General features: G+C 40.7%; 1 protein-coding gene across 1 annotated transcript in view; it reads left to right on the top strand.

Moving 5' to 3' along the window:
- Nucleotides 1-20,408, top strand: part of lrp5 (low density lipoprotein receptor-related protein 5) — a 54,463-nt gene extending 34,055 nt beyond the window's left edge. Inside the window, exons 12-29 of the mRNA XM_082541276.1 lie at nucleotides 4,171-4,387; nucleotides 4,491-4,644; nucleotides 5,907-6,042; nucleotides 6,203-6,447; nucleotides 7,164-7,348; nucleotides 8,266-8,414; nucleotides 9,001-9,178; nucleotides 9,590-9,786; nucleotides 10,004-10,209; nucleotides 13,131-13,321; nucleotides 14,156-14,365; nucleotides 14,454-14,579; nucleotides 15,036-15,272; nucleotides 16,615-16,725; nucleotides 16,826-17,065; nucleotides 17,155-17,297; nucleotides 17,381-17,478; nucleotides 17,755-20,408. Coding sequence (XP_082397402.1) covers nucleotides 4,171-4,387; nucleotides 4,491-4,644; nucleotides 5,907-6,042; nucleotides 6,203-6,447; nucleotides 7,164-7,348; nucleotides 8,266-8,414; nucleotides 9,001-9,178; nucleotides 9,590-9,786; nucleotides 10,004-10,209; nucleotides 13,131-13,321; nucleotides 14,156-14,365; nucleotides 14,454-14,579; nucleotides 15,036-15,272; nucleotides 16,615-16,725; nucleotides 16,826-17,065; nucleotides 17,155-17,297; nucleotides 17,381-17,478; nucleotides 17,755-18,076 — 3,345 coding nt within the window. The 3' untranslated portion in view covers nucleotides 18,077-20,408. The remainder of the gene's footprint in view (nucleotides 1-4,170; nucleotides 4,388-4,490; nucleotides 4,645-5,906; nucleotides 6,043-6,202; nucleotides 6,448-7,163; nucleotides 7,349-8,265; nucleotides 8,415-9,000; nucleotides 9,179-9,589; nucleotides 9,787-10,003; nucleotides 10,210-13,130; nucleotides 13,322-14,155; nucleotides 14,366-14,453; nucleotides 14,580-15,035; nucleotides 15,273-16,614; nucleotides 16,726-16,825; nucleotides 17,066-17,154; nucleotides 17,298-17,380; nucleotides 17,479-17,754) is intronic.
- Nucleotides 20,409-23,463: the final 3,055 nt, after the last annotated feature.

Raw genomic sequence — 23,463 nt, 5'->3', positions numbered from 1 at the left:
TGATAAATATTCTTATGTATTCCTGTCAAAGTCTTTATAATCTGGTTTTCTTATGTGTGTAGTTCAGTGTAGTGGAACTTCTAATAGCTAGATATATGCCAAAAGTTGGAATGAAAAGCTTTGGAATAAGACAGTATACGGATCGTATAAGTAAAGATTATTTTACCAGACTAAAGAAATTAAGGCTTAAAACTAGAGTGAAGTCAAATGTGCTCATCTCTACTATGTTGGGGGAAAAAATCAGATCATACCAATCAGAAAACGTTAGACAATCAGTATTTTATGTGAACGCAAGTGCAAATTAATTAATTAATTAATTACGATCAAGTGCGCTCAGGGAAACTAACCAGTCACAGAAGTGCTGATGACACATGTAAGGAAGTCGTTAAAATCACTCTTGCTTTTTCCTTTAGTGCTTCTGTTTTCCTGGCAGTTTTTTTTTTTCACATCAGCATCAATGTTGGACCAGACATTTACAGTGAATGCATTGGTAGTTTTTTTTGCCTATGGAAAACACTGCTTGTGTCAAAGCTTTTGTGGTGTGGTTTGTGATTGGTATAAGCTTTGTGGCTTCTTTGGTTTTTTGTGTAGATTCTATTCATCCTGGGTCTGTCTTTATGTTTATCAGAGAAAATCCACGTGTGAGCGTCTGTGAACCATCCGATGCTCTGATGTCTCACTGTGTGCTTGATGAGACCTTGTTACTTTTCCGCTAGCTTTCTTTTGCCCCCTCTTCCCATCCCCCCCGGACGTCCATCAAGAAAAGCGACATTCTCACACCCAAAATGAAAAAGATGAGAAAAAAAATCACATTCCCAGTGCATAATTCTTCCTGAAAAAGTCAGTGGAAAGAAAGAGTGAGTAAGAGAGGACGAGAGAGGAGATAAAGGGAGTCTCTCTGCCATCTTTTCACTGGGATGTCCATGTCTAATTGTTTCACAGTGATAAATGAATAGGTTTTTTTGTGGAGGGGTTAGGAGCCTGCCTTGGATCAGAGGCCCATTAAAGTGAATGTTCTATTTATTTCTGTTTGCTCACCCCCTCGGCCTGTGAATGGATATTTAAATGAGTATTCATTAAACAGATGCCCGTCACAGCAAAACACTCATTCTAATTCTGCTTTTTTCTTGTGTTCGAAATATATATAAAAGCAGGAGCTGAAAGGTAATACTGACGACTAAATTTAATTCAAATTTGTAGCAAGTTTTTCAGTCAATGTATCATATAGTCTGTACTCCTTATTTTCAGTTTGGAGTCTGACAAATGTTGAATTATTGATGTGAAATAAGAATTATTGATGGCTAATCCAACGATGAACAGTAAAATGATCATGTTAGTGTCATTTCAGCCAGAGATTTTTAAACTTGAGCTGAAGGTACACCAAAGGGTACACCTGCACATATATCAGCCCCCAGATGTGTTCATGTGTGATCTGACAACGCATACGTTTTTGACAGCCTCTCTGCTTCGTCTTGATCAAGCACAACCTAGCAATTATTTTGCAAGAATGTCAGTGGTCCTGTAGTAAATACTTTGCTTCCACTGCCTTATTATGCATGTTCGCACAAATCAACACAGTCTTGCTGCCTCCAGTTGAGATGCAACACACTTTTAAACAAAAAAAGTTTCTGTTTAAAGTAGGGCTGCCACGATTAGTCGACTAGTCACGATTATGTCGACTATTAAAATCGTCGACGACTAATTTAATAGTCGACGCATCGTTTGAAGCTTTGTAAGATCACAAAGGACGCAGGAATGAGTAGTAGGATTTAAGAGTGTAATAACGGACTGAAACAGAAGATGGCAGCACTGCATGTACAAGGATGCCAGCTGCCGTTAAACCCCGAAGAAGAAGAAGCTGTGTCCCAGAATTCATAGCGCAGCTGTCAACAATGGCGGCAGCTAGTTAGTTTTAACTTTACTCTTATTATTCTTTCTGGGTCACAAAATAAACGTTTAACATATTCTCAGGCGAGAATGTAGCTGTGTAAACCTCAAATATCTGCTCAGTTTATCAAGACACCACATATTTTCAAAAGCGCTCCGACGTTTTCGGAGACGTCTGTTACCCACTAGCTCGTTAGCTAGGCGGGGGCAAGGCTAACTAGAGCCGTGAGAACACCGGACTCCCTGCAAATCGTTTTCAAACCCACCGCCGTCTTTCGCTACTCAGGTTAAACATGATATATGAGTCACTTAGAGAACTTAAAAATGTTATTGCTTGGCTTTCTTTAGTATTTTATTTGTTCCTGAGTAAATCGGTTTGGCTGAGATTAAAGTTATAGTTTTTACACAGCTGAATAAACTTCAAGCAGACAGCTGATTATCAGAAGTGTGAGATGCTCGAGAGTTTACTCCGGTGTCCTGTTATATTTTAGATAGCAAGGAGTTTATTAAACTTCACCTAAACAATCTGCAAATTTCATTAAAAATTAATAAACTATCATCTTGTCTTTATTTTTAGTTAGCACAGACCTTAAACACTTAAAGCTGTAAGCTAATGATAGTTATATAAGAGCAGATGCTGCTGGTGCAATAAGCTGTACGTCCAATGGATGATGATCTGATTAGTCGACTAATCGAAAAAATAATGGGTGACTAATCGACTATCAAAATAATCGTTTGTGGCAGCCCTAGTTTAAAGTGTTTTCTTGTTAGGTGTCTGATGTTACTTTAGCCAATATGTGCAGAAACTGTGCAAGTGCTATCCAAACTGTAAACAGAGAACGTTAACCTTCACAGTAAAATTTTGGTCTGTTGGAATAGAAAGTGCCTCAAGGCGACTTTGTTGTTATTTGACGCTGTATAAAAAACCGAATTAAACTGAAGTTTACTACTTGGGAAAGCGATCAACCAACCTTTCAGGGAATACACTCTTTTTCCTGGCAACCATAGATTGTTTGGGCGTCGCCAACCAGCCTTTAGGCCATGGACTTACTCTAATCTAGCCTGCGTGCTTGTAAGCATCACTGGTCCAGTTAAAGGCATTAGACTGGTGGTTGGTGATCTGCACTGGTGGTTAGTTAGGGGAAATGTGAATTAATAAATCATTCCCAAAGTTTTGTGCAGCTGTATGTTGCAATAATGTACGGTTGTTCCAAAATCCCACAGCATACCTGGACCCCATTTAGAAACCAGTGAACTGTAAACTTTTTGCTTGCTTGTAATTAATTAGAAAGTGCAGTATGTTCCTCTGTTATACTGGATTTTGTTGTGAAAACAAATGCTTAGTGTAAACGGAAGTGTGAACACGGTCATGTACTCCCCAGTACTTAATACTGTGTGGCCTAGGCTGTAGTAAGAAAGTACATACCAGAACAGCAGTTACCTTTCATAAGCTGGCCTTCAGTCTCAACATAGATCATTTTCTTTGTGCTACAACTTGGCATTAACAATAGCCTATTATAATCTCTTCAGTTATATTGAAAACGGTAGATCCCTCCCCAGCTCCAGGCTTTACTCTACTATGCTAAACCGCTTCCCAGCACTCATTTTTAATATATCTGTCCACCATGCTCATAGTTTGCGAAATGTCTACCATGGCACATTAGAGACCTTGTAGTTAACATGTGACCAGACACACATGCACACACACGCTCGCAAACCTTCATGTAGAGTGCAAATGACTGTAGTGTGTCTAAAATAAAACCCCGTGTCTATTTCAGTTGAGGCCAGTCCAGTAATAGCACAGGCGGTGAGGAGGAGGGTTGGACACAAGTTCTAATTGCAGCCTTGTCAATTGTAGCTCTCAATTTCTGCTTATAGAAACACACACACACACACACACACACACACACACACACACACACACACACGTGACGTGTCACCATATTGTTAGGAGCAGGAAGGGTTTCACCTTGCCAGCAGTGTTTTCTTTGGCTGCTACAACATGCGTCAAACTCAAATCCCACTCTTCAAACCTCTTTAACTAATTATTCTGCTTGGCAACACTTTGGTGAATGGTTGATGGTTTTATATGGACCAAATTCTTTAATCTATATCATTTGTGTGTTTTACATTTAGTTAAAACATGGACATAGACTATATTTTCACCTTTAATCTATAAAAAATAACTATAGGTTAGGATGATGACAACTGTAAGGATGGATTAAAGAAACTGAGCTTTTAATCTGCGCTTTTTTCCGATCATCATTTCTGTTTCTGTTTCAGGTGATCAGTGTGGATGGTAGTAACAGACAGACTCTACTAGAGGACAAGCTGCCTCATATCTTTGGTTTTACTCTATTGGGGGATTATATCTACTGGACTGACTGGCAGAGACGGAGCATTGAGAGGGTCCACAAAACCACAGCTGTACGAGAGATCATTATCGATCAGCTGCCAGATTTAATGGGGCTGAAGGCAACTAAAGTGACAGAGACCTTTGGTGAGTAAGCTTATTTTCCTCTGAGTTCTGTACATGCAGCAACAAAGCGGAACTTAGAAAAAAAAAATCAAATGGCATATAAAAAAACGTTTTTTTCTTTTAGGTACAAATGGATGTGCTGGTGATAATGGTGGATGTAGCCATCTGTGTTTCTGGCGTCAGCAGGCTGTCAGCTGTGCCTGTCCAATGGGGATGGAGCTCCTCTCAGACCTCCAGACCTGTGTGGTGCCCGAAGCCTTCCTGCTCTTCACTAATAGGTCTGTCTGCCTTTCAATCAATAGCATGAAATGCCCTGCTGCTCTTGTTATCTGTAACTGGTGCATATTACAGTCATTCTGTTATTATTATGTCAAAAACAAATGACAAAAAAAACAGGAAAAGCTCACAAACATGAATGGCATAGGGGATTAGCATTCTCCTTACCTGACTGTAGTACTTCAGTTTGGGTTTAGGCTTCAGTCCTGAGAAAGTGTCTGCTATCTCAGACATGATTTAGTCTAGTAGGTGCTTTGACTTTGCTGTGTGTCAATCTGTGTCAGTAATTCTGATTATACAAGCTTATAACAGCTGCATTTTTCATTCTTTTCTGTATTTGAAGGAAGAGATACACGTCAGTTTAAATCAATCCAGCTGTCTACACAATGGATGCAGTTTATTTTAATGCTTCAGATCTGTTTTATTCTGTTTTTATACGTCTAACTTCACTGTGTCTTGGAATGCGAGTGCTTTCAAAATGAGGGTGAACCACACTCAGTAGTGTGCCTGAATGCGCCATCTGAAGGAGGACTAAAGTGGCTACTTCTTGGCAGTCTGTGCAGACCTCATGCTACAGTATTTGGTTTCAAACAAATTCAGCTGATTTTTTTCTTTTTTCCCCTGAAGTGTCATAAGGTTTTTTTGCTGGGGGGGTTCTGAAGATTTGCTGTATTGCAGCCGTCAAATTTCTTTCATCTTTTCCTACACTGTTAAGCACTGTCCAACTGTAACCTCTTACTTTTTATAGTTTTAGTATTAACAAATGGCTCTAACACAGTGAGGCTAGAGCAGCTATCACAACATGCATGCATCAGTGGGGAGGACGTTTCACTGTATCAAATGGTAGTAGACTGTTTGGTGGCCTGAATTAGAGACGGTGAACACAATACTGAGTACTAATTTTTTATGTATCAGGGCACAATAAAAAAATCATCTGGTCCTTACCAGGTTCTATAATTGTCTAAATGCACCCCACATTTATACTCTCGCATTTTATTATCTCGTGTTTTTGTAAATGTCACAAATGTCACAAACCTGAGAAATAGGAGTTTCATACTGTTGTAGTGCACCTTGAACAACAGTAGGACATAAGTTTGAAGTTTTATTTTGTTTCATTCTTTCGTTGTTTGATTTTTAACTTTTGTCACCTTGGACTTGACCTTGGAAGACTTTGACCTCGGGCTTGTTTCACCATCAGCCTTGAAGGTGAGAATGTAACTTGCACGGGAATTTTAGGGATTCTTTTGTGTTGTTTTCTCCTCAGGGACAACATCAGGAGTATTTCTTTAGGTACCAACAGCAATGATGTGGTCATTCCTGTGACAGGAGTTAAAGAGGCCTCTGCTCTTGATGTTTACGTCTATGAAAGAAGAATATATTGGACAGACATACAGGCAAAGGTATGTTTTGCAACAGAAATGTCCTGATGTGTTAGGGTTTTTTTTGCATCAGATTAAGAGAAACTGGGAATTCTTCACTTCTATCAGTTAAAGGAGAATTTGCTCTTTTTCTTTCCTGTTGTCTATCTCTTACTTTGCTCTCCGCTCGTTTTCCTGCCAGACAATCAGCAGAGCCTACATGAATGGCAGCTCTGTAGAACACATTATAGAGTTTGGGCTGGACTACCCAGAAGGCATGGCAGTTGACTGGATGGGTCACAACATTTACTGGGCAGATACAGGCACTAACCGCATTGAAGTGGCCCGGTTGGATGGCCAGTATCGACAGGTTCTGGTCTGTAAGGATCTTGACAATCCTCGATCATTGGACAACCCACGATCACTAGCACTGGACCCAGCCAATGGGTAAGACCATACAGTTTTAAAAATACCTGATATATTGGCCCAGTTCACTGCTGTGGATATAAAAATTCCTCCACTATTTCATAGTACAGGGGCGTTACCAGGTGCCTGTGGCCTATCTATCTATCTATACAATCTGCAGAAAAGTCTGTCATTTGATTTTCTACATTTTATTAATGAATATGTGTGTGAGACGAATGTATGTCATCAAACAAATGGACAGTCAAATAAAACAACATTTGCATCCCACTGCCTTCTCCTCAGTTACCTTCAGTTTGTGAGGGATGGTGCTGTTAAACCTGTTTATTAACAAACCTTGCATTATTACATTGTATGCAGATCACCCCAAAACATACTGATGTGCCTGTGTGAGTCTTTCTGTTTGATTGTTAAGTACGTGTGTCAGCATGCCAAGTTGCTACACACTTGGTGATGGCTTCATGCTGTCATGGGCCAGACCTTTCAACACACTTGCCTGGAGCCAGCTGATGTCATTCCATGATCAAATATTGATAACAGGAAAAACAAAGTTGTCTTCTTAAAGTGGAAGCGTGTTCCCTGTTTGGATTAGATTAGCCAGTTAGATAAATAATGTACCCAAAAAACAAAAAGAAACAGATTTTAATAAAACCACCAAAAGCTTTTACATCCTTTTACGTTCAGATGTGATTACCTTGGTCATGTGTATCACAAGGCATAAGAGTTCTTTCTGTCTGCAGCTACATGTACTGGACAGAGTGGGGAGGTCGGCCACGCATAGCCAGAGCCTACATGGATGGCAGCACCATCACAACCTTGGTGGATAAAGTGGGCCGTGCCAATGGACTGACCATTGACTATGTAGACCATCGTCTCTACTGGACTGACCTAGACACATGCATGATTGAAAGCACCAACATGCAAGGTTTGAAAACACACACCAAGAACTTACCATGGTAATGATTCACGGGAAAGAGGACTTAAACTTTCAATAGTCAGCAAAAATACACTGTAGCAGCAATGAGGCAAGCAAAGTCCAAAAACCAGTCCATAAAGTTAGATAGACGATCTAGTAGGAACACGAGTACAACAAAAGAAACTGTTGAGGGTGGGGCAGACCAGGGGGAAACTAGCAAAGTAGCACAGTTGCCAAGAAAATGCCTTGTTTAAATATCAGTGTTACCTAAGGCCTTTTTATGTGTAGTTTGCATGTTTGCACTGTGCCTGTGTGGGTTTCGTCCTAAACACTTGGCAGTGCTTCACTAGAAAACTTGCAAAGACAGAAGGCGAAAGTGGCAGAACTGTGGAGTGACCAGGAATTAAGAAAATGACCATATTTTCCAATACTTGTTGAATGGGTCAACTCATCAATTTGTTTTCCTCCTCATATTCAGAATTGTATTTTTAGAGCCTGCTGGACACAACTTTACAATTGTTTATGTGTTAGTAATTTTAAAAGCAAAAGATTAATCACTAGCTTTTTCTAGACAATTTTTTTTGGTTGGCAGCCACTGAATTCCAGTGGCTGCTACAGACTTTGTGGGATATTGCACAGAGTAAAATGCTTTTGTATATGCACAGAAAGTTTCACTTCATCTTCAGGGCCAGTGGAGAGTGTAATACCAATATACAGATACATACATACAATTATATGTATGTAATTCCCTTAGGCACATTGCAAACTAAAGAATTTGTCTTATAGTCTGTTAGTTTTTTCCTGTCTAATCCATAAGGCTGCTTGGTAAATTTACACAAGAAATTCTTACAGCAAAAAGAAAAAAGTATTGATTTTAGGGCTTTTATGAGTTTTCCTGTGTTGTCCCAATTCAATATCTTCTGCAGGCCTTCAGAGAGAGATCATAGTAGATGACCTCCCTCATCCCTTTGGTCTCACACAGTACCGCGATTTTATCTATTGGACTGATTTTAACCTGCGTAGCATTGAACGTGCAGACAAACGCAGCGGATACAACCGTACTGTGGTGCTGCAGGTATGAAACCACTTTAATTATCTAAACAATGTGTTCATTTTTTACATTAATATAACAATTTATTATATAACCAAGACAACACAAACAGACAAGAACCAAACAACTGGAATGAAAAGAAACTAAACAACACTCTGACCCATTTATTCAAAGCCACAGTTTACATCAAACTAAGCCAGTCCACTTTCCACATCCACAAGCCTTCTCAAATAACCTCATGTTTAGAGCTGTTCTATTATATTCTATTCTGTTCTATTCCATGGTTGTACTTTAAAATCTTCTCACTAGATACTTTCTATTTCTTTTAAATATTTTCCCACATTATACCAAGTTTCAATCATATGTTTAACAACTGGATTGCTAATTTGTGCTCAGTTGTTTTGTTTTGTTTTCCAAATGACCTGCATATACTTGGACACGGCTCATTTTAAGACCATAACATGTTTTTGTATTCCTAATAAGGAAATGTAATCTCATTTTTACTGTTGTGCATTTAACTAGTGTATTTGTTTTTTGGCACTGCTAACTTGTTGTTGGTCCTTTCATATTCCATCTGAAACTGCTGAGCTTTAACACACTGTTTCCTCAGGGCCAGCTTGAGCTGATGCTAGACATCCTGGTCTTCCACTCTTCTCGCCAGGATGGCACTAATGAGTGCACACACAACAACGGCAACTGTGCCCACCTCTGCCTGGCCACTCCTGCTGGTGCCCAGTGCCGGTGTGCCTCCCACTACACCTTGAACCCAGATGGACGAAACTGTAGCTGTAAGTACAGCTGATGGGAATCACACATATACACAAGTAAGAGAGAGTGCAGGCTAGTGGCTTGAACAGAGTGTCAATGAAAAATATGATCATTAAAATAGTTGCTGGTGTTATACGACTATGCGTCTACAGTTAGGACAAATGGAACAGAAATGACTGAAAGTAAAACGATAAACCTCGGCCGCTTCTTTCTCAACAGCCAACAGAAAGACTGTGAAAGCCAACATACTTTAGTTGTTTCCCATGAGTGTAGCTCCTCTAGTGTGTGTGTGTGTGTGTGCGTGAGTGTGAGAAAACTTTGGCTTTCTTTTGCCAGAGAGAACATGGAGTCTTTTCACCAGGCACACCCTTTCTCTACATTTGTTCACCCTGTTAATCCCACACCCCTCTCTGTTGTTTCTCTGTCTGCAGCTCCTTCAAGTTTCCTGCTCTTCAGTCAAAAGGCTAGTATCAGCAGAATGGTTTTAGGAGAGCAGAGTCCCGACATCATCCTTCCTATCCATGTAATGAGAAATGTTCGAGCTGTCAGCTATGACCCGGTGGAACGACTGGTTTACTGGCTCGATGGGCGACAGAATATACGCAGAGCCAGAGATGATGGGGCCATGGTACATCCACATCACCCTCTTAAAACACATACTCACAGCATTTGACACCATTGGCTGTTTTTGTGGAAAAAAGGATAAATAAACATTGACTTAGAAATTAGAATAGAATCATGATTAAGACCTTTTTATTATATTATTTTCATGCTTCATGTGACTCAAAGTGAATGTCAGAACAGGTCAAATCTTGACCTTATGACCTTACTGTGTTTGTTTTCAGTCGTCAATGATAGTGAGCAGCACTGCTCAACCAGTGGACAACCAGCTTCATGACCTGAGCCTGGATGCCTATAGTCGGAACATCTACTGGACCTGTGAGACAACCAACACCATCAACGTCAAGAGGATGGATGGTCACACTGTGGGCGTGGTCATCAAGGATGACACAGACAAGCCAAGGGCCATTGTGGTCAATGCTGAGAAAGGGTAAGCTCATTTTTGTGACAGTGACTCTACTAAGCTCAGTTGGAAAGATTGATGGTTCTAGCTGGCAGAGGTTAAACCATTACTTAAAAGCCATCACTTGACAGTTATCTTAACTAATTATAAGCTAATCTCCAATATTGTTTTTATCTCATAAATGATTGAAAGAGTGGTTGTAAAGGAGCTAACTAATCATCTGTAGAGAAAGAGTTTATTTGAAGAGCTTCCGTCAGGTTTCAGAGCTCATCACAGTACATCTGTGCTTGTCCTGCTATAAACCTCAGGGCAGCGTTCAGTGCTGTTGACCATAATAATTTATTACAGTGAGTAGAGCATGCTGTGGGTGTCAACGGTCCTTCAGTGGTTTTAATCATATCTATGTAATAGACTCCACCATGTAAATGGAGTAAGTAAGTAAAATGTATTTATGTAGCGCTTTTCACAGATGAAAATCACAAAGTGCTTCATAATACAATGAATGAAAGTCCTGAGAGATGAGAGTCCTCTTAACACACACGTTAATTATGGAGTCCTACAGGCTTCCACGCTAGGACCATTTCCATTATAGACAGTACACCTCTCTGCATTTAATCATCAGTTACAGAGGAAAATGGTGACTCAAAAATGCTCATTTTCATGCCATTTCTGTTGGCAGGCTATTTCAAACATGCTGTTTATAAGCAAATTTTAAGAAAAAGTTCTGTAAAGTCAATTCAGAGTTTTATCATGCAAATTGCTGATTTGGGGCATTTTCAGTCTCGTTTTTAAAAGACCAGGAGACCATGATTATTGTTCTTCCCGAACTAGTCAAAGTCAAAGTCAACTTTATTTGTCGATTCTTCCACATGTACAGGACATACGGAGAATAGAAATTGCGTTACTCTTCAATCCCTAGATAAATAGCAAATGAACATTTAAATATATTTAAATATAAAAGTGATTTAAAAAATGCAAGTAAAATAATTAAAAAGTAAAAATTTAAATAAATACAATTTTACATATAACAAGAAAGCTATACAATATACAATATAATGGGTAAGTGACATTGAGTGTAAACCAGGCAGAGTAGTGCAAATAGGCAAATAGTGCAAATGGAGATTTAGTAGTGTACGGTAAGAGAAAGTGTAACAACAAAGTCTTATGAGGTAATGGCAGTCCAATGCTCCACAAAGTGACTGGTAACTGGTGCAGGCCAGTGAGTGAGTCAGAGAGTGTGTGTGTTTGTGTGTGTGTGACAGAGTTCAGTGAGACCGTGGAGGAGAGAGGGGAGAGGGGGCAGAATCGGGAGGGAGTTAAGCTTCCTGACAGCCTGATGGATGAAGCTGTCCTTCAGCCTGCTGGTCCTGGCCTGGAGACTCCGCAGTCTCCTCCCCGACGGCAGCAGCTTGAAGAAGCTTTGCATTGGGTGCGTGGGATCAGCCGCTATGCAAAGGGCTTTTTTAGTGAGACGGGTGCTGTAAATGTCCTGGAGGGAGGGGAGAGAGACACCAATGATCCTCTCTGCAGCTCTCACTATGCGTTGGAGGGTTCTATGACAGGACGCATTGCAGGCTCCAAACCACACAGTGATGCAGCTCGACAGGATGCTCTCGATGGTGCCTCTGTAGAAAGTGTACATGATGGGGGCTGGTGCTCCTGCTCTTCTTAGTTTGCGGAGAAAGAAGAGACGCTGCTGTGATTTCTTGGCCAGTGCTGTGGTGTTGTACGTCCAGGAGAGATCCTCTGTGATGTGCACACCCAAGAACTTGGTGCTGCTCACTCTCTCCACAGACGCTCCGTCAATGGTCAGAGGAGCATGTTGGGTGTGCATTCTCCTGAAGTCCACAACAATCTCCTTCGTCTTCTCCACATTCAGAGAGAGATTGTTGTCAGCACACCACGTGGCCAGGCGTCTCACCTCACTTCTGTAGTCGGTCTCATCCCTGTTGCTAATGAGACCCACCACCGTTGTGTCGTCCGCAAACTTGATGAAGAGGTTGGAGCTGTATGATGGAGTGCAGTCATGGGTCAGCAGAGTGAAGAGGAGGGGGCTCAGCACACATCCCTGCGGGGCCCCCGTGTTTAAAATGATGGTGCTGGATGTATTACTGCCAACCCGTACTGCTTGAGGTCTTCCGGTGAGGAAATCCAACAGCCAGTTGCACAGTGAGGTGTTGAGCCCCAGCTGGACCAGTTTTTGAATGAGCTGTTGGGGGATTATGGTGTTGAATGCTGAACTGAAATCTACATTCACAAATCAGCCAAGGAAAGTCCACCAGTCATAATTTTGGTTATATAATGTAATATAATATTTGGTTCCTCTTTGGGCTTTGACTTGCATGTGACATTTGTTGCATACTCCTTTTCCAATTAAGGAGATTTTCTAAATTGAGAGCTGTAGTTTTTTGGTTGAACAGGAGAAAATTGCTCTTGCATTTGTAACTCCGCGGTTCTGTTTACCAGCTTAGATAAATCACCTCTTTCTCACCTCCTGGCTATACAAAATGCCATGGGCAGAATTCTGCCACTTTTTACTAAGTCCACTCTTACATTTCCTTCCAACACAATGCTGCTCGCAGTCTTCAGTTGCAAGCTCAGAATCAATTGGCTTTTCCTCGTATGACAATGAAGAGTGAGGGAATAGAGCCTTTCAGTCTTTAGCACTTTGGAAGTTGGACGAGTTTCCAACTCCAAGTTTATTTAGCTTCCTCTGTACACTGCTTAAATTCATTTTAACTGTTTTAAATGATCAGTTTTCTTTTATTCTATTTTATTCTGTTTAACCTTGTTTTTATATCAGTATTAACTATTTTTATTACAATTTATTGTGATTATCCCTATTTTTTTTTATTTTGCTATATAGTGCTTTGAGACTTCAGGTCCGTCAAAGGTGCTTTATTAATAAACTTGAGTTGTACCCTGCTGACACATGTCCACTTCTACAGGTACATGTATTTCACCACAGTGCAGGAGCGCTCAGCTAAGATTGAAGGTGCCAGTTTGGATGGGACAGAGAGGGAGTCTTTGTTCACCACTGGTCTCATCAGACCAGTAGCTCTGGCACTCGACAATAAGCTGGGAAAACTATTCTGGGTTGATGCTGACCTTAAACGCATTGAGAGCAGTGACCTGACAGGTGAGTCACCATAAAAAGAAGTAATTTATATGAAAGAAATGTTTTCATACACATTTGGATAAAACAAAGAACAGTGCCAGAATATGACTCAAATATTGCCTCACAGTAAATATTGAAAATAAAATAGAAATATGAACAAATATGAAACAAGGAGAGATCATTTGGAAGTAGTGAACAAGATTTATTGAGATAGAGAAATTCATGTATTTGGCAATTAGACCCAGATGACCCATCATGGCAAAACAAAATCCCAGTGATGATCAGATTTAGGACAGGGCCCCTTGGAGTGTAGACGCTGGTGGTGGTGAAGATGAAGACTGAGGCTTGGATAGTGCGCTGGCTGAGGTGTCTGAGGTGCAGATGGGGATGCACGAAAAGTCAGAAAGGGAGAATGAGGGAGAGCACAGATTTAAACCATGCGCCATTGGCTCACACAAGGCGGGCGAGTAGAGTAATGTTGTCAGTATTGTGATTGACGGCGTGGGAATGCAGTAGTTGTGTTTACAACAGAAAAGCAGATGAACACCCAGGAAAGCAGGCAGATGAATGATTACAGATGTTCCTTATTGAACTTATGCATAGGCTTCATTTACATTGCTCAAATATATCACATAAGTGGTTATTACTCCAAGCTTACTGTTCCCATCCCTGAGGTTGTCCACCAGAGACACTGACACATTTAGTTTGGTGGCAATGAGTTGTCGTTAATCAATATTTTTATTTAGAGAAGTGAGGAAAAAACAACGTAGGGTTGTTGGATTTTACAAACTCTCAATTATCATCACCAGGAAAAACTATTTTCTTGTTCTTATTATATCATTGCATCTATCCCAGGAGCAAATCGCATTGTCCTACAGGACTCAAACATTCTCCAGCCTATGGGGCTGACAGTGCTGGGTGACCATCTGTACTGGATTGACCGTCAGCAGCAGATGATTGAAAGGGTGGACAAACTTACTGGAGATGGGCGCACACGCATACAGGGACGGATATCATACCTTACCTCCATCCACGCTGTGGAAGAGATCGACCCACAGGAGTTTGGTACAGATCTTTCCCACAGAACTATTAGCTATATTAGTGTGGCTTTATGGTTTGGCCTTTGTATCAATGGCTGTTTTTCTTTCTACAGCGTCCCACCCATGTTCTCGTGACAATGGGGGCTGTTCTCACATCTGCATTGCTAAGGGTGATGGAACACCTCGCTGCTCCTGTCCCATGCACCTGGTGTTGCTGCAGGACCTGCTGCACTGTGGAGGTGAGCAACACAGTAACAGCACTCAGGTGCCTTTTCATTTCTGGGTGGAGAATTCAGAGAAGCAGACATGTCCGACCTGCATATCTGATTGAGTTTCAGAAGTACAAGGACATTCAAGGCTTTTTCTTCTACAACTCCAATTCAAGAACTCTTTGTGTTTTAGTTATACTGTTGCACAACAGATTAATACAGGCAGCAGAGAGGAAGCAATGCTGGTTGTAATTACTCTAACAGTGACAGAGGTTATTTATAGGAATGTTTAAATGTCTAATGACACACTGTACATACACTGTATATACATTTGCATGCATGTTCACTCCTGTTGTTTAGGTTTTGTCCCTCTTAGTCTGAAGGGTCTAATCTAAAGTTCAGTGCTTCTCCCTTCCACAGATAATTGTGACTTGTCTCTCTGCTTCATTCTCTTCCTTATATGTTGTCTTCTCTGTTTTTTCTCAGAGCCGCCTACCTGCTCAACAGAGCAATTCACCTGCTCCACAGGGGAGATTGATTGCATTCCAATGGCCTGGCGTTGCGACGGCTTTCCAGAATGTGAAGATGGCAGTGATGAAGACAACTGTCCCATCTGTTCTACATACCAGTTCCGATGTGACAAAGGAGGCTGCATTGATGCTCAAAGACGCTGCAATGGTGAATTGGACTGTGCTGATCACTCTGATGAGCAGGACTGTGAAAGTAGGTTTACACGCTCAACTCAGGCACAGATGTTTGCAGCATTATGCATGGAAGTTTTGTGACTGATAAATTAGGTTTTACTTTCAGTGTTCTTTAGGATGCTTGATATTTCTACTAAACAAATAATAGCCTGAGTTTACCTATGAGTCATAGCACCAAATCAAAACAGCAGTTGCCTCGAAGCACTTTCTATTGTAAGATAAACCCTTACAGTTATGAAATGTATAAATACTCTTTATACGAAGTTTCTAAGTCATTTTTTCCTCATTAGGACCAGAATTGTCGTGGGGTTAAAAAATCATCCTCTCTACGTCCTCTAAAGCTCTATCAGTGTATATAGTTATAATGTTAAAGAACCCATAGGACTGTACTGACCAAATAGTGCACTTCTTTCTAAAAAGTTTCTGCTTTTCAAAAACTGTTTTATAAAAACGTCCTTTTTGATAGAGTATATAGTTAGGGCTGGATCTTGTGACCTTACCTCCCTCTGCTGTCTTCTCTTTAACCTCACCCCCAACTGTTCACATCAGTTGGCTCTCCATGTGTGAGCCTGGTTGAGCTGGAGGTTTCTTCCTGTTAAGAGTTTTTCCTTACCATTCTTGCCAAGTGCGTGCTTGGAGCATTATTGGCTCCTCTTAATGCAGATTGTGTTTAAATTAAACTACAGGGAGAATAGAAGACTATTGCATTTACAGCCACAGAAGCCTGACCAACAAAAACAGCCAGTTACTAAAGTGACTCCTTGTAGTCTTGCATTGTTGTGTTTGGTCTAATGAGTAGCGCCAGCACCAAACAGCCATTTTTCACATTTTCATACAGGCTCACAACTGCCGCTTAAAGATGTCTGCGGTTTTTTAAACTGCTGAAATTTCAGTTGCATAGATAAAAACAATAAGTCAGCGACACTGTTCGTGTCTGTCTTGGAGCTCTCAGTGTGTTTATTTTCATTGATCTGATCATTCATAGAATATATAAAGAGCATCTTCCCTGGGTCTCCTTAGTCACAAAACCAACCCACCTACTTTTTGAAACGTCACCCTTCTTTTGTTGATTCTCCACTGCTATGGCTGGATTTGTCTGTTTGCAACAGAAATATTTGCAGAGGTTCCACGTATGTGTTCTGCTATCTTGTCCACCTCATATTTGTGTTGCATTCAGTAACAGTTCCCCCCATGCTCGGTCTAAACAAAGAAAATTTCCAATCACTGGCATATAATTTTCCATCGTTCTTCTTCCTGTTGCGTATAAAATGTACATAAATGCGACAGCTTTTGGTTTTATTGTTTTTTTAAACAAAAAAATGCCATTGAAACATCTTGCTACGTTTCCTCTTCTACTCCAGCTATCTGCCCTCCCAACCAGTTCCGCTGTGGTGACAATCAATGTATCACAAAGAAACAACAGTGTGACAATTACTCCGACTGTCCTGATGGATCAGATGAGCTCGCCTGCGGTAAAAACACTGAGATATTCAAACTGCAGAAACATGGCTGTATATTCTCTGGTAAACTTCCCGTCTTACACTGTATTCTTTTTTTCTTGTCCATGTTCAGAGCATGTGTCACCTCCCTCCAGTGGCATCCCTAGCACTGGGCCCAACACTATCGGCCCAGTTATTGCCATCATCCTGCTCGTCTTCATCATCGGGGGAGCTTATTTTGTCTGCCAGCGTGTGGTGTGTCGACGATACAAAGGCCCCAGTGGGACTTTTCCTCATGAGTACATCAGCGGGACACCCCATGTACCTCTCAACTTCATCACCCCCAGCGGTTCTCAGCATGGTACCTATCAAGGTAAGCTGGAGCACACAGCAGCAGTGCTATGGTTACACTGCTACTTATCAGCACAGGTGTTAATAATACCTGTAAACTATTGTGTGCAGGTATCTCCTGTGGGAAGTCCATGATGAGTTCTGTCAGTCTGATGGGCAGCAGCAGCAGTGGAGCTCCTCTTTATGATAGAAATCATGTGACTGGAGCTTCATCCAGCAGCTCTTCATCTACAAAGGGAGCCTTCTATCCTCAGGTACACACACACACACACACAGTGCACAGGCTGTTTATGGTTTACTTTCCGGTTTACTTACAGATTTTTGTTCTGTTTTGTAGATCCTGAATCCTCCTCCCTCTCCAGCCACTGACCGCTCTCTCTACAACACAGAGATCTTCTACTCTTCCAACAGTCCATCTACCACCAGATCATATAGGTCATACAGTCTTATCATTGCCTATCTCCAAGCACACACATGCCAGAGATGCAAGTGTCTGTCATGTGTGTGTTTACCAGACACTTGCAAACTTTATGACACTGTAATTATTTTACTGGGCTTTGGACTTCCTCCTCAGCAGGAGACGTTCACATCTCCTGCTGTTGATTTTGCGATCTTTTTTTTTTTTAACTTTTTTCGGTTATTATGATGTAAACAAAGATTAATTGTATGTAAACTGCAATGAAAACTAAGTTTGTGTCATCTCTCCTTCAGACCCTATAACCCGGTCCGTGGCACCGTCCCACCTACCACTCCCTGCAGTACCGATGTTTGCGACAGCGACTACACTCCCCACCACCCGCCGGCTGGGCTGGGGCTGTCAGTGGGTCGCTGGAAGGGCTCTGGCCATGGCAGCCAAACCAAACACAAGTACTACATGGACCTCAACTCAGACTCTGACCCATACCCTCCACCCCCCACGCCCCGATCCCAGTACATGTCAGCTGAGGAAAGCTGCCCTCCATCCCCTTCTACAGAGCGTTCCTACTTCCACCTATGTCCCCCTCCTCCCTCTCCCTGCACTGACTCTTCATGACCCTCAACAGCCTGGGACCCCTGTGAGAAAGAAAGGGATGAAGTCAGCTAGCTACGAGAGCTTCATATCAGCTGATTAGGCTGATATGCCTTATTGGTCCTTTTATCATTCCAGTCATCCAGGAGTTCTCAGGGTGGCCATTGTCTAATCTTCCAAATGCCCTGCTTGAACATTCACTCTCATGGAACAGGTTGAAGGTTCAAGGCTGTCCCTGCCATGCCTCAGGGCATTCCCTCTTTAACTTTCATTCCATGGAATGAAGAAACCTTCCTGTGCTGGGCCGGTTTTGGGTTTCCATCAGTCCAAAAAGGATCCTGATTTCTCATGCTACTTCCTCTTCAGCATGCAGTGACCTCACCAATTGAGTGTGAAAACCACAGATCCAGTGCATCCAAAAGACCACCACCTCATCTCCCCCAATCTTCACAGATCTGTCTTGTCCTTCCTCACAGCATCTGTGTCAGCAGGACTGTATATACTGTAGTGTTAAAAATCACATGAACAAAACAAAAAAAACAAACAACAAATAATGGAAATGTTTTTCATACTTTATTCATAGTGGGTGATCCCCAGCTTGACAGAAAACAAAGGACAGTGGAGTGAGTGAGTGTGTGAATGAAGGATGAATGAATATACAGGAGCATACAGGCATGTGAAGGCTTGCTAGGTGAATTGGAAAAATCTGATGACTGATTTATAATATGAGTGGATGATCACAGAGGTCAAGTCTGCTTCTTTTCCCACATTTTGTTCCTCCATTCCAAACTTTCAATCCTCCATAGCTGAGCCCTGTGCCTTGTGAAGAAGTAGAGCCTTCTCCAGTCAACAAAGCGACTGCTAACAGTCTCTTCATTGAGTAAAGTCACCGCCTGCCTGCAAACACCAGACGAATGCCAACATGTAAAGCTATTGTAAATATGTGTAATGAAGTCAGTGATTGAGTTATGAGAAATTAATGCTTTTTGGTGTAACTAAGAACCTCTTCCATCACTTTTTCTGTATTCTCATCATCCTGTTTACCAAAAATATGTTTGCTGCTATTGTGTACATACGATATCAGTTACTATCATTACACAGAAAGGCCAAAATTGCCACTCTTATACTGACAGTAGATCGTGAAGCTACTTTACAGTTAATAGCAAATTATTCTTATAGCCATGTTTGTTCTTTGTACTTTGTATGTAGATCATTATGTATGTCTCTGTGTCAGTTGAAATGTTTGGTTTGAAGGAGTTATTTTTGGAAGGAGGTTAAAAGGTTGAAAACCTCCATGCTTCAGATGACTCTTCCCTGATCTCCCCACAAAGTCTTTTGCGGGTTTTCGTACAATGAACTCATCACTGCATAACCTGAGCTTGAAGGATGGTTTAGATGCTGTGAGTCTAACACACACAGTTTGAAGCATTCTGAGTAATCCCGAGCACCTCGAGGCAACTGTTGCTTTAATATGGAACTGTATAAATAAAATGTAATTAAATTGGATTAAATTAAACCAAAGGTAGCAGTTGCCTCAGGTTAGACAAACTTTCTGGCCTCTGAGCTTTGCCACATTTTGTAAGATAATAACTACTGGAGAGATTTTGAAGAAGTTGTCTATTAGTAGTCCACTGAGGATGAAATCTCGAGACTTTGCTGACCCATTAATCTTTGCTCGTTACATACAAGAAATTGATGTCGTAGTAACAGCTGGTGATCATGCTCCTAAAAGAATGAACAATTTTAAACTTACGAATGACCTGTTTTAATTTGGTTGTGTCCTGCTTCAAAGAAAGAATTTTCTCCAACGATATTTCATGCTGATCCAGAGGGCACAACTTTATTCACTCCCTATAGGAATATTTGGCACTGTTACCGTAAAGACTATAGATTGGCACGAGAATTAACCATTTTCAAGTTCAAAGACAGATAGTGGGTCAGAAAAGTGCTTCTTTTAGCAGTCATCAAGGTGAAAGTGTCCTTTGTTGCCCCTTTGTGCCTGGAAGAAGTTCACCTGTGTTAGATGAGTTAGAGGGAAGTGCAGTTTGGCAGCACTTTGTAAAGGTCAGGAATTGCATGGTCTTGGAGTAAGCTTTGTTCCTGTTGCCTGATTAAATTATCTCCAGTCAGGTGACATTACAGCTAAAATAGATTTCCAGCTTAGGTAGCTGAAGTTGGGTGCTTTTTTAGCAGCACAACACATTTATGTTGAGGGCTATAGGCCCTGCCTCAAACCACTGTGTCAGTAAAACCCTGTACTTGTTGTCTCTGCTAAGAATGCTTTGCGTAATTTACCCTTGTGACATTTTTTGTATCAAAAGCATTTTTATATAATAAAGGTTTTATTTTAAGGAAAGTTTTGTCTGAGGTTATTCAGTTCACTTCAGTTCAATTTTATTTATATAATTTACAACAGTCGCAGTTGCTTTATATGAGGTGAAGACCCTTCAGTTTTGGAGAGCATCCCAGCATTCAGATGCAGAAGGTGGGAAACAAGATCTTCTGTACAACAGGAAGGCAATGTGGCAGAACCAGAATCAGGGAGGGGAAACCATCTAAGGTTTGGTTAATGGAAAATACAAAACAGAAGCACACAGAAACTACATACAGTACAACAAATGCAAAGCCCATGTGGGCTTTTTTACCTCTGCATATCCTTTAAAGCTCTTTGGAGGTAGATACAGTCAGAGGAACCAGAACACTGTGTCTCTCTGAGCTGCTGAGGAGTTCAGCTATAACAAGGCAACCACTAAATCACATACGGTCACAATGCTTTAAAAGAAATCATGGAAAGAAATGTATAACTTGCTCTAACATGTAGATGTTAGAAAAGAAAAATCATGCAGTAATTGCTTCCAGTCACTGCTTTTCTGAAGAAACAAGGAAATGTACAAATAAAAAGAAAAGAGGGCTCGTCCGGGATTTGAACCCGGGACCTCTCGCACCCAAAGCGAGAATCATACCCCTAGACCAACGAGCCTCCGATTGTAACACCTGACCAGACGTATTCATAAGGCTGTTCGGCCTCGTGTGGCGAGTGCGACACCTATTGGTAGATATAGTAAATGAACTCGGTCCTTGGAGCTGTGTATGTTTTTATCTCTGCTCATTGATTTGTCCATCTAAACGTATTTAAATATTTTATATCACGCGAGGAACAAATGTTACATATAACTTGATATAATCTCTAAAATCATTTCTCAATTGCATCAGACATTTTCACGGCATACCATCATCCATCAATAATCTATCTATAATCTATAATATGTAGACCTTGTGCTATATGTGAACATCAGGGTCCATGTGTTTTGTTGGACTGTGAACAACAGTCACCTAAAAGGAGAGAAAACGCTTTTCAAAACCTTTGCTGGAGATTACTTACTACAGAAAAAAATACAAATATCCAATTTATTCATTTTATTAACCTTTTCTGTTTCCTATAAACACCTTAATAACATTAACAATTGATCACGTTTAGTCGTCTTTACAAAATGCTCTGCTGCCCCCATGTGGGTAAAAGCAGAGCAAAACGAGTGCTGCTCCAAAGCCTTTATTAGTGACTTTTAAAGGGGTCAAATGAATCAATCTTAACAAGTATTTGATCCACTGCAAACACAATTTTAGCCTATACTTGTATATTCCCTGATAGCATAATGACCACATCTGAAACCTGAACATGTAGAGCAGAGGGAAAGTTTAAGTTAAGTTTAAGTTTAGATATTATTAGCATGCAGAATTTACAGATGAATATAATATATATATATATATATATATATATATATATATATATAGAGAGAGAGAGAGAGAGAGAGAGAGAGAGAGAGAGAGAGAGAGTCAAAGTCAAGTCAAAGTCAACTTTATTGTCAATTCTGCCACATGTACAGGACATACAGAGAATAGAAACTTCGTTACTCTCAATCCCTAGATAAAATAGAAAATTAACATTTAAATATAAGAGTGATTAAAAATGCAAGTAAAATATTTTAAAGTAAAAAAAATTAAATAATATAATACAATTTTACATATAACAAGAAAGCTATACAATATACAATATAAGGGTAAATGACATTGAGTGCAAACCAGGCAGAGTAGTGCAAATAGGCAAATAGAGAGAGAGAGAGAGAGAGAGAGAGCAATGTAGTGTAATGTAGTTGGCTGCAGATATGATGGAACTTTGTTCTGTATATCATGTTGACTTCTGTTGACTGAGCTTCTTCCTGTACCACTGCTTGAAGGAAGTATCATCTAGAAACTGGGAGTACATTTTAAGACCACCGCTGACACAGAGCAGTGCCCTGGGTCAACCTGCGATCCAGTATATCCGCTTCATCAAGAGTCTTCCTCATTTTATCTCTCTGGAAAATCTATGAAAAATCTCTCTTTAAGTATTCTTAGGGCCAGTGATGTTTCATCATATGAACCGATTTGAGCAGTGGTCATGTTTCAGTCATGTAGGCACTCTCGACACCTGGAACCTCTGGAAACTGCAACTCAGGAATGGCGTCACTGATTGATCCTGGATTCCTGGTTTATTGAGCTTTCTTTGTGTTTGACATTGCAGTGACGATGTGTTTAAAAAAAAAAGAAAGAAAAAAATAATAGGGGGAAATCCTTTGTTATATTCTACCAGAACGGAAGGGTATCTGAAATACCATATTCATGATAAAAACCTGTATTCATCTGACAGTAATAGTTTATAGAAGCTGTAGATTTAAAAAAAAAAAAGAAAAAAGTTTTTATTCCAAACTTTTGAGGGTCTGCTAATGTTACAGCCCAGGTAATGTGCTGTGTTGTGCTGGGAATAAGTCTTGGAGCCGTAAATACAGGACTCTAAGAGAATGCATGTCAAAGTTTAAAAATACTAAGAGAGAAACAGCAAACTGGTCCAGTGAAGTTAGTCCAGCTGGTAGACAGGTGTTGAGGGCTGCACAGAGGCAGCAAGAGGTGGAGCCCAGCATTCAATCTTATATCATTTTTTTGTTTTTTCTCTCCCTTTATTCTCCCTGTGTTTGCCGCTCTGTAATTACACCAGCTGCTTGGGTTGGTTTTCTCTTTCTCTCTGTTTTCGCTCCCTCGCACCTGACATTATTTTAATGCTCGCTCTACTCTCTCCTCCTTTCACACTCCCTTTTCCCTCCAAAAAGATGCTCAACCTGCCGAAATACCACACAGATTGCAAAATGTTTTGTGCTGACTTGTTGAATATATCAGTAAAAGGGGCCTCAAAAATCACAGAATAAACAAATCCACAGCTGAACTGTAATTTGATCCTTTCTGCAATGATAACGCGACCTGCACTTACTTTTATGTGGGACCAGTTGTTGTGGTATTTTTACATTATTTTAACCTAGGTTTCTCCAAGTTTTTGATTCTTTGACATCCAAAGGTTTTTTCTTCCTGTAAGAAATGAC

The sequence above is a fragment of the Aulonocara stuartgranti genome, assembly GCF_965226115.1.
Source record: "Aulonocara stuartgranti genome assembly, chromosome: 7".
Taxonomy (NCBI): domain Eukaryota; kingdom Metazoa; phylum Chordata; class Actinopteri; order Cichliformes; family Cichlidae; genus Aulonocara; species Aulonocara stuartgranti.
Note: the sequence above shows the minus strand (reverse complement) of the source record. Positions and strands in the feature narration are given on the sequence as shown.